Source organism: Salvia hispanica, chromosome 2 (assembly GCF_029641045.1).
Source record: "Salvia hispanica isolate PSC_SH4W2 chromosome 2, Shi_PSC_v1, whole genome shotgun sequence".
Lineage (NCBI taxonomy): Eukaryota > Viridiplantae > Streptophyta > Magnoliopsida > Lamiales > Lamiaceae > Salvia > Salvia hispanica.
The window spans coordinates 18,451,861-18,467,635 of NC_142693.1; the positions used below are offsets into that span (position 1 = coordinate 18,451,861).

A 15,775-nucleotide genomic window follows, 5' to 3' on the forward strand; every position below is an offset into this window, starting at 1 on the left:
CATGACCTGCGCTCGGAGCGGCTTCATCGTCGGACCACTGGCTAGCTGCACGACCTTCATCGTGAATAATCATGTTGTGCAAGATGATGCACGCGTACATGACATTGGTGATATGATGCCTGTACCAGGAACGAGCCGGGCCTTTCACTATTCCCCAACGCGCTTGAAGCACACCGAATCCTCGCTCCACGTCCTTCCGTGCAGACTCCTGCTTTGCCGCAAAAAACTCTCTCCTTGCACCCGTTGGACAGGAGATCGTCTTCAAGGAAACTGGCCATCTCGGGTAAATGCCGTCGGCTAAGTAGTACCCCATATGATGTTGTCGTCCGTTGGCAGTGAAGCTGATAACCGGACCGTTGCCATTGCATTGCTCGGTGAAGAGACTGGACGAGTTCAGCACATTGATGTCGTTGTTGGACCCCGCCACGCCAAAATGAGCATGCCAAATCCAAAGACTGTGGTCAACGATTGCTTCAAGGATCATCGTCGGGTGGGTACCCTTATACCCACTGGTGAATTGGCCTCTCCACGCTGCAGGACAATTCTTCCACTCCCAGTGCATACAATCAATACTCCCTAACATTCCAGGAAAGTCGTGCACCGTATCGTGCATCCGCAGCAGGTCCTGGCAGTCTTGGGCATTCGGCTTGCGCAAATATGTGGCACCGAAGGCGTCAATAACGCCCGCACAAAAATTTACCAGACACTCCCGGCCAGTTGTATCCCCGACGTGAAGATACTCGTCGAACATGTCCGCCGTAGTGCCGTATGCCAACTGACGAAGCGCAACAGTGCACTTCGTCAGCGGGGATGGACCCTTTCTATGGGCCGCATCTTCCCGCCACTGGAAGTACTCGTCGCGCGCCTCCAACGTGTGAACAATCTGGAGAAATAGCTCTCGCCGCATCCTAAACCGTCGGCGAAAAACCGGCGTGCCCCACTGGGGATGTTCGGCGAAGTAGTCCTCGAACAGACGTTGATGAGCTAGGATATGCTCTCGACGGACGGATGTCCGTCGGCGGATGGGCCTCGGGACCTGCTCTTGGGCCTGCTGTTCGGCTTGCTCTTGCTCATGTATTGCACGAATACCGGCGAGAATCTGGTTCCCGAAAGCAAACATTGCGTGTTCCATAGACCGACCAATATCTTCCCCGGGAAACATTTTGGAAAAGTGAGTGAAAGAGATATTGCTATGGAGAGAGAGTTGAGAGAGATGTGTGAGAGTTGTGTGAAAAATGAGTGAAATGAAGGTATATTTATAGAATTGAAAAAGACAAAAAAAAAAAAAAAAAATCAAAAATGCGTGCTCGGGCTCGGGCGTGATCGGGCGCGCCTCTGCAATGGGCGCTCGATCTCGCGCCCGATCGATCGGGCTCGGGATCGGGCGCGACCGAGGGCTACAATGGATGCCCGACCACGCCCGAGCCCGATCTCGGCCGATCGGGCGCGGGATCGGGCATCCATTGTGGATGCTCTTAATCTTATGCGGATAAGGATGTGTTTGGCTCGTACAATGTTTCAAATAATCACTCAATTTTTAGTTCATTTATCAATACTTGTTCTAATTCTCAAAAGTAATGTATGTTTAAGTTTACAAAACGACACAATGTCAGCCGGTGTGATCATCAGAGATCCACAAACCATGGCATCAGCAAAGAAGGAATACAAATTGGGATTCTTCTCTCCTCCAAACACCACCAATCGCTACTTAGGAATCTTCTACGCCTTGTCAGAAGAAACAGTGATTTGGGTAGCCAACAGAGACACACCCCTCACCGATTCTTCCGGCGCCGTTACTCTGTCTCAAGACGGCAATCTCGTTGTCTTGGACGGGACTAATCGAACCGTGTGGTCGACTAATCTCACAACATCTTCCGTCATTAGTCCAGTCGTCCAAAATCCTGGACACTGCAATCTCGTCTTGCGGGAAGAGGTCTCTGGAGACACGCTGTGGGAGTCTTTCTCACATCCTACGGATGTTATGGTGCAGGGAATGACGTTAAGCCAGAACGTAAAGACCGGGAAGCAGGTGCTGCTGACAGCATGGAAAAACGCGACTGACCCGGGGATGGGGAGCTTTACCGGGGGCATTGACGCCATGAGCGGGACCGTGCAGCTTTTCACGTGGAATGAGGTGCAGCCGCACTGGAGGAGCGGACCGTGGAACGGACAGATATTTCTTGGGATAAAGGAGAAGTTCTACGCCTACTTAGATGCGATCGCTCAAGTGAATAGTGACAGTGCTGGCAACATCTTTTCTCCCCTCCGCCGATTGATGGGATCGTCATGTGGAATTCTTCAGGAAGCGCGCTACGAAAGGCTTGGAATAACATGGAGAAGAGATGGGACGTGGTGGCCTATCCGAAAAACGAGTGTGATGTTTATGGCAAGTGTGGGGTGTTTGGTAGCTGCAATGCTTTAGAATCTCCTATTTGTAGATGTTTGAGAGGTTTTGAGCCTGTGAATGAGGATGAATGGGGGAGAGGAAATTGGACTAATGGCTGTAGGAGGAAGAGGCAGTTGCAGTGTGGAGATGATAGATTTGAGAGGTTGCGGTATATGAAGGTTCCGGACTTTGCTAAACCCTCGTCTTCTAGGGTTCAAGACGAGTGTCGGACAGCGTGTCAGAGGAACTGCTCATGCATAGCTTATGCTTATGATAGTTACATTGGTTGTATGTTTTGGAGCAATATCTTGATTGACACGCAGGAGTTTGATCGCGTTGGTGTTGATCTCTACGTTCGTCTCTCTGCTTCTGAATTCGGTAATTTCCTTCACAGTTTTTACTAGTTAATGATATTAGTATCAAGGTTGAATGAATTGAAATGATCTGTTTCTGTATGCAGATAGGCACAAGGAGAGAAAGTTGTACATCATAATTGGAGTTGCTGTGGGTTTTGTTTGCATATCTATTCTGATGTTTATTGCTTGGTGGTTAATAGAGAAGAGGAAAGGTGATTGACCTATTAGTATTACTTTTCACTCAATATATAAGTATATATTGCTTGGTGGTTAATAGTGAAGGGGAAAGGTGATCGACCTAGTATTATTTTGACACAATACATATATTTTGCTGAATGTCACTCTTGAAATGATCATGCTCTTTGTCAAACCAGGGAGCAAAGCGCAAGATTCAAGTATTTTGGAAGCAGGACAGATGTTCACGACGGATTCAACTGCAATCGTGCTAAAAGATGGCGATCTGCCAAAGTTCACTTTGAAGATGCTTGCTAATGCAACAAACCAGTTCCATGAAGATAATCTTCTTGGGAGGGGAGGTTTCGGTCCTGTTTACATGGTACAAAAACTTTAATTGTTAGATGTGAAAGAATGGCAGCAAGAATTGAAACATGCAGTAAGGTTGTAAGTAGTCATTGCTGTTTATAGCAAGAAAACAATATCTTTCATTGATATGATATGTTGAACTAGTCGCATTCTTACAAGGAAGATCACTATATATACTAGACACAGAAGGACCTAGAACATAACATGAAACCCTAAAGGACCAGCTGTAACATTAGCTAAACAACAAATTCAAATAACTGATTCTGAGAGGATCTCTTGATTTCTCACGTGCTGTGGATCCTTGAGCTCTTAACCAATGAACAATTGCCAGACATCAATATATCCTTCCATGATGGAGCAGGCTGAGGTGGCTTTTCCAAGTCATCAACTTTAGCTACTTTTGCATCCTTAACATCCTTGTGTACATGACTTTTCAACTTAACATTTCTTGCTCCAGCTTGAACACTACATGGCTCCAAGATAGCCATGTTAACAAGATGGACTCAATTCTGCACCAATAGAATGACCATACAATGTTTGATGTGTGTTTTGGTAGGGAGTTATGGCGAACGAGAAAGAAATCGCTGTGAAAAGACTATCAGCGGAATCTGGACAAGGCATGCAAGAATTCATGAATGAAGTAATTGTGATATCCAAACTCCAACATAGAAATCTTGTCAAATTGTTGGGAGCAGGGACGGACCTAGGCATGGTCCAAGCCACCGCTCTCCAGCGGTGGCTTGGCCGGTGCCGGTGCCGGTCCTAGTACTTCCAGTCTTCCACCATATATGGCTGTCTGTGTCTTTGCCGGTCCTAGTATCTTTTAAATTTGTTAGAAAGGAGAAAGGGAGAAGAAGAAGAAAGAGAAAAGAGACAAGTAGAAAGTAATTATGCTAATTGAATTTACAGCTGTGTGGGGCCCTAATCTATTATAAATCGTAGTTATGATAAGTTTGTTTCTAGTTATGATAAGTTTGTTTCGAGATATTTGGGAATAGTGCATATTATAATGATATAATCAAGTTTGCATTTTTGTTTTCATTTTAGGAATAATACTAGCATATGCTACGGAATAATTTTCTTGAGTTTATAGTATAATATGAGTTTTACATAACAAATTGTTTTACTTACATGTCTCCGTAATGTCACAATTTATGTGTATCTATCTTAAAATGTTAATTTAAATTAATCTAGTTAATTTATTTAAAAATAGACTATAAAATCATGTTTTTTTAATTTTTATTAGACTATATACTTTTTCTTTTTTTTTTCTTTTCTCATTTTAGTAAAAGACCATTTGTCTTTTAAACATTTTCAAAAAGACAACATTTTAAAATTGGATGATATAATTGTAAAAAATTAAAAATTTATGATTCAATATTACAATTTTATAATGAAACTGGCCAAAATTTACTAAAATTTTTAATTTGAATGAATATTTTTTCATATAAAAAATATATGAAATTTTTTATTTGAAATTCAATATCTAATTGTATTTTCATCATTTAATAAATTTTAAAAATAAATAAAGCAGGTAAGAATAATAAATTATATTTTAATGTATATATATGCAGGGATGTAATCAATCGCTAACTATTTACCAATCCGAAACTGAGACCAATTTTCAACCATTAGATTAGAAGATCTTGTGGTTAATATAATGTCAAGTGTAATATATTTTAAATTTAAATAATTATTAATTAAATAAAAAGGGTATTAATGTCAAATCTTTGATGTAGTAATTATAACTAACTACTTTCTCTCTCCTCAAAATCATCTCTAATCTTTAAATTTACGTAACTCTCTCAATTTAAATTATTTTTTCGCAAAAAATATATCAAATTAAAGATAATTTAATAAGGATTCCAACGAGATCTCAATTGCATATGTTCCGACGATGTTCGGGTGATGAAATTTGATAAATTATATTTCAATTTTCGTACATGTTGATAAGCAGCTTTTATCAACAAATGCAACAAAAAATCTCAATATATTGCAGACAAAATCTCAATATTATGCATGTCCAATCTCAATAAAAATGTGTTGATGTTTTCTTGTCCTTGTATTGATATTCTAATGCCATATTGTTGATATTTGTAATACACAATGTTGATATAAAAAAACACCCACGAAAATTTTCATATGATAACATAATGACGATATTACCCTTTTGTTGATATTTTGTCAACTATTTATTGAGATTTGTGAGCTTTAATCTCATCCACTCATTTTAAAATCCAATGGTGGAGATTTAGTCTTGATTTTGGATTAGGGTGCTATAAGCATTAGAATAGGACCCTATACAAATCCACTCTTAAAGATCGAACCACCGAACCCTACCAAATTAGGGCTTTTATCTAGTTTTTTATGGATAAGATACAGAAATTTATAAATTATTTTCGCCTTCATCACGAGCCTATTTTAATTCATCTGAAGGTAAATAAGTCATACTAACATGTTACGAAGATTTAACTTCGTTCCAGAATATATTACTTCATTCTAGTAGGTTTTTACTTCATTCTAGTGGGTTTTTACTTCATTCCAGTAGGTTTTTATATCATTTCAGTACGTAAATGTGGTTTCGCCGTTGCGTGTCGGTCTTTCTCTCTACAATATCTATCACCAACGCCATGGCGCTAATATGGTTTAATAAACACATGAAATAATGTAATAAATTGTTGGAATGAAGTATGTGTAGAAGCATTTGAAGTACAGAATGAAGTAATAAACCTATATAATGAAGTAAAATGGGCTAGTAATGAAGAAGAAAAAATTTTCGCAGCAGCACATCTCATCAAAAAAACTAGATCTAATTGCCCAGATTTGGTCTCTAGTTCAGTCTTTAAAATTGGTTCGACATTGATCACAAATATATACTTTATTTTTTTAATTTTAGCACCGGCTTATTGAAAGTTTTGGTTCCGTCCCTGGTTGGGAGGTTGTGTTGAGAGAGAAGAGAAGATTCTGGTATACGAATACATGCCAAACAAAAGCTTGGATGCTTGTCTCTTTGGTCATACGAATCCGACAAAGAAGTTGTTGGATTGGAATATGCGTTACAACATCATCGAAGGCATAGGGCGAGGCATCCTGTATCTTCACAGAGACTCGAGACTAAGGATCATTCACAGAGACCTGAAACCAAGTAATGTCCTCTAGATCAAGACTGGAATCCCAAAATCTCGGATTTTGGCATTGCAAGAATATTCAGAGGCAACGAAGACCATGGCAATACTGCAAGAGTCATGGGGACATAGTAAGTTGGTCTTTTAGTCATTTACCATGTTTGAATAAACCAGTAAGTTTTGCTAACATGCTAAGTAATTTTACAGTGGATACATTCTGATTCATCGTCCATCAAGCACACTATGAGTGAGCTCGTAGCTTGGGTAAACATTCTGGTCTGTTGATCCATTTTCCGCAAACACTGGCTGCTTTGGCGCTGCCAGCTCCACAATATCACGATTCAACATCGACAGCACCATTTCAATGGAAGGTCTATCCTTGGGATGTTCTTGGACACAAAGCAGCCCTATCTGAATGCATCGAACCATCTCTTCCTCCGTCTCCTTACTTGCGATGCATTCCTCCACGAAACTCAAACACTTGCTCTCACTCCACATTTTCCAAGCCTGAAATTCAAAGATAAGTTACTAAACAACCAGAGTTAGTTTCAAAAGATTATGAAAAAGTTAACAAGTTCTTACACATGCTATAAGGCTCAAGGATAATTCATCATTGAAATAGTGTGTGTTCTTTTTTCCTTTTATAATCTCCAATATCAGCACTCTGAAGCTGTAGACATCAGATTTTTCAGAAAATCTGCCTTCCATTCCATATTCCGCGCCATGTATCCACTGTAAAATTACTTACCATGTTAGCAAAACTTACGCGTTTATTCTCAAAGTGATATACAACTGATCAAGTTCCACTTACTATGTTCCCACGACTCTTGCAGTACTTCCATGGTCTTCATTGCCTCCGAATATTCTTGCCATCCCAAAATCAGAGATTTTTGGATTCCAGTTTTGGTCTAGCAGAACATTACTTGGCTTGAGGTCTCTGTGAATGATCCTTAGTCTTGAGTCTCTGTGGAGGTACAAGATGCCTCGCCCGATGCCCTCGATGATGCTGCAACGCATATTCCAATCTAACAATTTCTTGGTTGGATTTGTAGGACCTGCCCAAACAAAATATATTATTAAAAATTTACTTTGTTGCTGAAAATTCTTTCAAATGCATAGAAAGTGAACTTACCAAAGAGACAAGCATCCAAGCTTTTGTTTGGCATGTATTCATATATAAGAATCTTTTCTTCTTTCTCAACACATCCTCCCAACAGTTTGACAAGATTCCTATGTTGGAGTTTAGAAATCACAATCACTTCATTCATGAATTCTTGCATTCCTTGTCCAGATTCCGCGGATAGTCTTTTCACAGCAATTTCTTTCTCGTTTGCCAAGACTCCCTATGTACCAAAACACACATCAAACATTATATGATCTTGTGATTCTGTTGATGCAGAATTGAGTACAATGAACTCTAATAGTTTTGTTACCTTGTAAACAGGTCCGAAACCTCCCCTCCCAAGAAGATTATCTTCATGGAATTTGTTTGTTGCATTAGCAAGCATCTCGAAGGTGAACTTTGGCAGATCGCCAATATTAACTTCCTTTGATTCATTTTTCAGTACGATTGCAGTTGAGTCTGTCGTGAACATCTGTCCTGCTTCCAAAATACTCGAATCTTGCGCTTTGTTCCCTGATTTGGCAAAGAACATGTTCATATACAGCAAAATATACTTATTGTGTCAAAAGTACTAATAGATCAATCACCTTTCCTCTTCACTATAAACCACCAAGCAATAAACAGTATAAAAGATATGCAAACAAAACCCACAGCTACTGCAATTATGATGTACAACTTTCTCTCCTTGTGGCTATCTGCATAAGAAAGAGTTAATTTAAATTCATTCAACCGTAGTAGTATGTAATTAACTAGTAGTAGTATATTTTGTGAAAGACGTTACCGAATTCAGAAGCAGAGAGACGAACGTAAACATCAACACCAACACTACCAAACTCCTGAGTGTCAATCAAGGTATTGCTCCAAAACATACAACCAATGTAACTATCATAAGCATAAGCTATGCAGGAACAGTTCCCCATACATCTGGTTCGACACTCGTCTTGAACCCTCGAAGGCAAGATTTGAGAAAAGTCCGGAACCTTCATATACCGCAGCCTCTCAAACTCATCATTTCCACATTGCAACTGGTTCCTCCTCCTGCAACCATTAGTCCAATTTCCTCTCCCCCATTCTTCCTCATTTACAGGCTCAAACCCTCTCAAACAACTACAAATAGGCAATTCCAGAGCATTGCAGCTACCAAATGACCCACACTTCCCGTAAACATCACACTCATTTTCAGGGTACGCCGCCACAAAGTCCCATCTCTTCTCCATGCCATTCCACATCCTCCGAACCGCACTTCCGGAAGAATTCAAGGAGATTGTTACAAGACCGTTATCCTTGGGCGTCGAATAGAAGAAATTCCCATCACTGTCATTCTTCACTTGATTGAACCCATCTAAGTAGGCGTAGAACATCTGCTTTACCCCAAGAAAAATCAGGCCATTCCACTGCCCGCCCCTCCAGTACGGCCGCCCCTCGTTCCACGTCACAAGCTGTGGCGCCCCGCTCATGGCGTCCAAGCCCCCGGTGAAGCTCCCTATCGCGGGGTCAGTCGCGTTTTTCCACGACGTCAGCAGCACCTGCTCCCCTGTCTTTACGTTCTGGCTTAACGTCATTCCCTGCATCATAACGTCCGTAGGATGCAAGAAAGACTCCCACAGTGTGTCACCAGAGTCCTTTTCCCTCAAGACGAGATTGCCAGTGTCCAGGATTTGGACGACTGGACTAACGATGGAAGATGTTGTGAGATTGGTCGACCAGACGGTTCGATTAGTCCCGTCCAAGACGACGAGATTGCCGTCTTGAGACAGAGTAACGGTGCCGGAAGAATCGGTGAGGGGTGTGTCTCTGTTGGCGACCCATATCACTGTTTCTTCGGAGAAGGTAATGAAGATGCCTAAGTAGCGGTTGGTGGTGTTTGGAGGAGAGAAGAATCCCAATTTGTATTCCTGCTTTGCTGATATAATGGTTTCTGGATCTCTGATCACCACACCGGCTGAAATTGTGTCGTTTTGTAAACTCAAACATACAATGCTTTGGAGAATTAGAACAAGTATTGATGTATGAACAAAGAATTGAGTGATTGTTTGAGACATTGTATGATAATGCATGGCTTATGATTTTGCTGGATTGTGGTATCACTATATATAGTAGATGAAAGATAAGCAATCATATTGATTGGTTTGAAGATAAAAAAATAGTTGAAGTAGTCATGCTGGGAGACTTGGACTTTAATAAATCTAAGTACTTCCTCTCGTCCCTTAAAATTTGTCGCTATTTGACTCGGTACGGGTTTTAAGAAATATAATAGAAAGTGGGCTGAGTCTACTTTTATATATTAATTTTAAAATAAAATGTGAGTTGGAATAAATAGCTGGAATGTGGGGTCCACTATTAAAAATCGCCAATATAAAGTTCCTTTAATATGATTGCAGTTGAATCCGTCGTGAACGTCTGCCCTGCTTCCAAAATACTTGAATCTTGCGCTTTGCTCCCTGATTAATTTAACAAATAACATGATCATTTCAAGAGTGAGATGCAGCAATATATACTTACTGTGTCAAAAGGAATACTCCAGGTCAGCATACCAAGCACCTCTCTTCTTCAATTTTAACCACCAAGCAATAAATATCATGATAGATATACAAACAAAACCCACAGCTACTCCAAATATAATGTACAACTTTCTTCCATTGTTGCTATCTGGATAAAGAAAGAGATAATGTCAAGGAATTGCTCCTCCTTGGGAGAATTGTGAAGGAAATTACCAAATTCAGAAGCAGAAAGACGAATGTAGAGATCAACACCAACATGACCAAACACCTGAGTGTCAATCAAGGTATTGCTCCAAAATAGACAACCAATGTTAATATCATAAGCATAAGCTATGCATGAACAGTTCCTCAGACATATGGTCCGACACTCGTCTTGAACCCTCGAAGGCAAGGGCTTAGCAATGTCCGGAACCTTCATATACCGCAACCTCTCAAATCCATCGTCTCCACATTGCAACTGGATCTTCCTCCTGCAGCCATTAGTCCAATTCCCTCTCCCCCATTCATCCTCATTTGTAGGCTCAAACCCTCTCAAGCAACTACAAATAGGCGATTGCAAGACATTGCAGCTACCAAATGGCCCACACTTTCCGTAAACATCACACTCGTTTTCAGGATACGCCCTCAAAATGTACCATTTCTGTCCACGCCATTCCACGTCTTCCGAATCAAACTTCCAGAAGAATTCACGGTGGCAGTTATATGCTTGTTATTCTGCGGTGGGGAAAAGCCGAAATTACCAGCACCGTCATTCTTCACGTGATTGACCCCATCTAAGTATGTGTCGCACAGTTGCTTTATCCCGAGAAAAATCAGGCCGTTCCACGGCCCACTCCTCCAGTGCGGCCGCCCCTCATTCCAGACGAAAAGCTGTGGCGTCCCACTCATGACGTCGAGGCCCACGGTGAAGCTCCCTATCGCGGGCTCAGTGGCATTTTTCCACGCTGTCAGCACCACCTGCTTCCCAGTCTTTACATTCTGGCTTAACGTCATTCCCTGCACCAGGACATCCGTTGGTTGTGAGAACGACTCCCATAACACGTCTCCTGTGGCCTCTTCCCGCAAAACGAGATTGCCAGTGTCGAGGATTTGGACGATCGGATTGACAGGAGAGGTGAGGGTGAGATTGGTGGACCAGACGGTTTGATTAGTCCCGTCCAAGACCACGAGATTTCCATCTCGAGACAGAGTAACAGAGCCAGAGGAATCTTTGAGTGGTTTGTTTCTGTTGGCGACCCAAATCACTGTTTCTTGGGAGAAGGCAAAGAAGATGCCTAAGTAGCGGTTGGTTGTGTTTGGAGGTGTGAAGAATCCTAGTTTGTATATCTGTTTTGGGGATGTGATGGTTTGTGGATCTTTGATCACAACACCGCTTGAAATGGTGTCTGTTTCTATGCTCAAACATGCAACACTTTGGATGATTATAAGAAGAAGAAATGATTTATGAATTACGATATGAACGATTTTGGGTGCCATTTCTCGACTGTGGGAAGGATTGTAACTGTGTGGTGGCTTTATAGTTGGATGGAATGGAACGTAAATTTTGATCAAAATCTAACAGCACTTCTCGAATCGATTGTTTTGAAAATACTAGAACTTAAGAAGGAAATTGCACTTAGCGATAAGTAGAATGAAATGAGGCTGAAGACTTTGAAAAAACATTTTGCAAGACTTGGATTTTGAGTCTTTCATTTAATTCCGAAAATTAATTGTTTGCTATTGCAGAAATATAGCATTTTTTTTCCATTGCTGGACCGATTCCTAAGTTAGTTTCTTATTCAACTTGGTCGTAGACAATGACATGCAAATTTAGTCATATTGATGTTTTAACCTTTGCGATCTAGGATGAATTATATTAGCATCATTAGTCCACGAACAAAGACCTAATTTCATGGCTCCCTTTTCATACAATACCATGATTCTTTTAGTTTTTGTACCTAAGCATTCGCATATTAATACATGGCTAATTCACATAAATACAATCTCGGACCAAAGTATCCTCCGAAAAAAAAATATTAATTTTTATTATTATAATGAAACAGAAAAAACAAATCAATTAGCTCTAGGAAAACAAAATTGGAGTATAAAGAAACAGGGGACAATCTAATGATAGAATCTGAGATAGATTCATCGCCCATCAAGCACACTGAGAGTGAACTCATCATTGGAGTAGACATTGGGGCCTGGTGTTGAACAATTTACTGCAAACACGGGCTGCTTAGGCACTGGCAGCTCCACAATATCACGACTCAGCATCGACAGCACGATTTCAATGGAAGGTCTATCCTTGGGATAGTCTTGCACACAAAGCAGCCCTATCTGAATGCATCGAACCATCTCTTCCTCCGTCTCCCTATTTGCGATGCATTCCTCCACGAAACTCAAACACTTGCTCTCACTCCACATTTTCCACGCCTGAAATTCCGAGATACATTATTTAATGACCAGTTGTAGATTGAAAAGATTTTGAGTAAGTTGACAAGTGCTTACATATTCTATAAAGCTCAATGACCATTCATCATTGAAATATTGTGTATTCTTTTTTCCTTTAATGATCTCCAGAATCAGCACTCCGAAGCTGTATACATCAGATTTTTCAGAAAATCTGCCTTCCATTCCATATTCTGGAGCCATGTATCCGCTGTAAAAATCATCGTGTTAGCAATCAGGATGATATATAACTGATGATTATCAACTTACTATGTTCCCACGACTCTTGCAGTACTGCCATGATCTTCATTGTCTCCGAATATTCTTGCCATTCCAAAATCCGAGATTTTTGGATTCCAGTCTTGGTCTAGCAGAACATTACTTGGCTTAAGGTCTCTGTGAATGATCCTTAATCTGGAGTCTCTATGAAGGTATAAAATGCCTCTCCCAATTCCCTCGATAATGCTGTAACGCATATTCCAATCTAACAACTTCTTTGTTGGATTTGTAGGACCTGTTCAAAACATATATATAGTAAAAACTTTGATGTTGAACATGTCTTTATATGTGTAAGAAGATCATTAAACTGACCAAAGAGACAAGCGTCCAAGCTTTTGTTTGGCATGTATTCATATATCAGAATCTTCTCCTCTTTCTCAACAAAACCTCCCAACAATTTGACAAGATTCTTGTGTTGGAGTTTGGAAATAAGAATCACTTCATTCATGAATTCTTGCATCCCTTGTCCAGATTCCGCTGATAGTCTTTTCACAGCAATTCCTTTCTCGTTTGCCAGAACTCCCTGCCAAAGCACACATCAAACATCACATGATCCTTCCATTCAATTGGTTCGAAATTGATTGCATCGAACTATAAAGTTTTTGTACCTTGTAAACAGGACCGAAACCTCCCCTCCCAAGAAGATTTTCTTCATCAAACTGATTTGTTGCATTAGCAAGCATCTTGAAACTGAACTTTGGCAAATCGCCAATATTAACTTCCTTTGATTCATTTTTCAATACGATTGCAGTTGAATCCATCATGAACATCTTCCCTGCGTCCAAAATACTTGAATCTTGCGCTTTGTTCACTAATTTGACAAAGAACATAATCATTTCAATAGTGACATGCCCAGCACATATTGTGTCCAAACTCAAAAGTAATAGTAGTGTATTAATATGCCAATCACCTTTCCTCTTCAGTATAAACCACCAAGCAATAAACATCATAATAGATATGCAAACAAAACCCACAGCAACTCCAATTATGATGTACAACTTTCTCCTCTTGTGGCTATCTGCATACAGAAACAGATCATTTCATTTCGCTCAACCTTGCTTAATCACTAAAATAAATTACTAATAAATATTATGAAGGCTATTACCAAATTCAGAAGCAGAGAGACGAACATAGAGATCAACACCAACACGATCAAACTCCTGAGTGTCAATCAAGGTATTGCTCCAAAACATACAACCAATCTTACTATCATAAGCATAAGCTATGCATGAGCAGTTCCCCAAACATCTAATCCGACATTCATTTTGAACCAGAGAAGACCAAGGTTTAGCAAAGTCGGGAACCTTTATATACCGCACCCTCTCAAATCCGTCATCTCCACACTGCAACGGACTCTTCCTCCTACATCCATTAGTCCAATTCCCTCTCCCCCATTCTTCCTCATTTACAGGCTCAAACCCTCTCAAACAACTACAAATAGGCAATTCCAGAGCATTGCAGTTACCAAACACCCCACACTGTCCATAAACATCACACTCGTTTTCAGGATACGCCCTCAAAACGTCCCATCTATTCTCTGTGCCATTCCACACCTTCCTTAACACACTTCCTGAAGAATTCAAGCTAGCTGTTACATGCCTATTAGTCTGCGGCCTTGTATAGATGAAGTTTCCAGCACTGTCATTCTTCACTTGAGTGTACCCATCTAAGTAGCCGTAGAACATTTGCTTCATCCCAAGAAATATCACGCCGTTCCACGGCCCGCTCCTCCAATGCGGGCGTCCCTCATTCCAGGTGAAAAGCTGTGGGGTCCCACCCATGACATCGAGCCCCCCGGTGAAACTCCCTATCTCCGGGTCGGTGGCGTTTTTCCATGCCGTCACCAGCACCTGACGTTGACAAGTGAAACAAAAATAACTACTCCCACCATTTCCTAAAAACAGAAATTCTTTTTATTTTGGTTCGTTTCCTAAAAATAGAAACTTTCCATTTTACGAAACTTCTTTCACTCTATACATTTTTTCTTGTTATCTTACTCTTACTTTACCAATATTGTATTAAAACACGTATCGTTTCAAAAATTCCTATTTTTAGGACGTGGAGGGAGTATAAAAATATTTCAAAGAGAGAACTAAAACCACTATATAAGTCTAATGGATCACTCCTAATTTATTTTAGGATGGAAGGATTTGTATCACCTGCTTCCCTGTCTTTATGTTCTGGCTTAACGTCATTCCCGCCACCATAACATCCGTTGGTTGTGAGAACGAATCCCATAACACGTCTCCCGTGGCCTCATCCCGCAAAACGAGATTGCCAGTGTCGAGGAGCTGGACGGTCAAGTTCATGAAAGGAGAGGTGGTGGTGAGATTGGTGGACCAGACGGTTTGATTAGTCCCATCTACGACGACAAGATTGCCATCTCCGGATAGAGTAACGGCGCCGAAGGAATCTTTGAGTGGTTTGTTTCTGTTAGCAACCCATATCACAGTTTCTTGGGAGAAGGCGAAGAAGATGGCTAAGTAGCGGTTGGTAGTGTTTGGAGGTGTGAAGAATCCTAGTTTGTATATCTGCTTTTGGGATGTGATGGTTTGTGGATCTTTGATCACTTCACCGGTTGAAATGGTGTCTGTTTCTATGCTCATACATGATACACTTTGGATGATAACAAGAAGAAAAACTGATTTATGAATCAAGAGCTGAGCGATTCTTGATGTCATTTTAGGGAAGTAATGGGCTTATGATTTTGGTGGCTTGGATAGATAAATTTTTAAAAAGATCTATCAGCTTCTCTTGTTACCAATATTGAGATTTGAGTGAAGTGGTTTACGTATCTGAATTGGTAAGTGTCTCAATTATTCGTACTAATGTTGGCTCTCTATGCCTTAAATGCTTAGCTTGATCTTTTTGACTTAGTCATAGTAGCATTAAATGCTGCCTGATCTTTTTGACTTAGTCATAGTAGCATTTTCTCTTTGGAATATTGCTCGTAAGGGTCTCTCCGGTCGCGCCCCTCACAGTAGGACCTTTACTAGCCCTTTTCACAAAAACTAGCTGCCACGTCAGTACTA

At 40.6% G+C, this 15,775-nt stretch overlaps 1 protein-coding gene and 3 pseudogenes across 4 annotated transcripts; 1 reads left to right on the plus strand and 3 right to left on the minus strand.

The window, feature by feature from the left end:
* Positions 1 to 1,513: 1,513 nt before the first annotated feature.
* Positions 1,514 to 6,542, plus strand: LOC125188409 (G-type lectin S-receptor-like serine/threonine-protein kinase At1g11300; annotated as a pseudogene).
* LOC148931728 (G-type lectin S-receptor-like serine/threonine-protein kinase At1g11300) lies at positions 6,538 to 9,590 on the minus strand (annotated as a pseudogene). The gene is made up of 7 exons (XR_016134929.1): positions 8,315 to 9,590; positions 8,121 to 8,228; positions 7,844 to 8,046; positions 7,543 to 7,753; positions 7,222 to 7,465; positions 6,993 to 7,142; positions 6,538 to 6,917 (listed from the first exon to the last, which is right to left on the minus strand). The product of XR_016134929.1 is annotated as a G-type lectin S-receptor-like serine/threonine-protein kinase At1g11300 (transcript).
* Positions 9,591 to 10,039: 449 nt separating this feature from the next.
* Positions 10,040 to 11,671, minus strand: LOC148931729 (G-type lectin S-receptor-like serine/threonine-protein kinase At1g11300; annotated as a pseudogene). Its single transcript, XR_016134930.1, has 2 exons — positions 10,248 to 11,671; positions 10,040 to 10,182 (listed from the first exon to the last, which is right to left on the minus strand). The product of XR_016134930.1 is annotated as a G-type lectin S-receptor-like serine/threonine-protein kinase At1g11300 (transcript).
* A 360-nt stretch (positions 11,672 to 12,031) lies between these two features.
* On the minus strand, positions 12,032 to 15,538 carry LOC148931730 (G-type lectin S-receptor-like serine/threonine-protein kinase At1g11300). 2 transcript variants are annotated; one of them, XM_089066127.1, is made up of 8 exons: positions 14,903 to 15,538; positions 13,849 to 14,593; positions 13,654 to 13,761; positions 13,352 to 13,518; positions 13,056 to 13,266; positions 12,735 to 12,978; positions 12,525 to 12,675; positions 12,032 to 12,449 (listed from the first exon to the last, which is right to left on the minus strand). In XM_089066127.1, exons 1-8 carry the CDS (start codon positions 15,422 to 15,424, stop codon positions 12,162 to 12,164), a joined length of 2,436 nt encoding a protein of 811 aa, XP_088922253.1. In that variant the 5' UTR covers positions 15,425 to 15,538; the 3' UTR covers positions 12,032 to 12,161. The 2 variants fall into 2 exon arrangements, with proteins under 2 accessions (XP_088922253.1, XP_088922252.1); XM_089066126.1 differs by having other exon boundaries at positions 13,352 to 13,554.
* Between the last annotated feature and the right edge of the window lie 237 nt (positions 15,539 to 15,775).

Excerpts from the sequence above, each read along its gene's own strand:
- LOC148931730 (XM_089066126.1), bottom strand. The coding sequence starts at position 15,424 with ATGACATCAAGAATCGCTCAGCTCTTGATTCATAAATCAGTTTTTCTT. Across the intron at positions 14,594-14,902 it reads ACATAAAGACAGGGAAGCAG|GTGCTGGTGACGGCATGGAA; the intron begins GTGATACAAATC and ends TGTCAACGTCAG. Across the intron at positions 13,555-13,653 it reads GTTTATACTGAAGAGGAAAG|TGAACAAAGCGCAAGATTCA; the intron begins GTGATTGGCATA and ends TTGTCAAATTAG.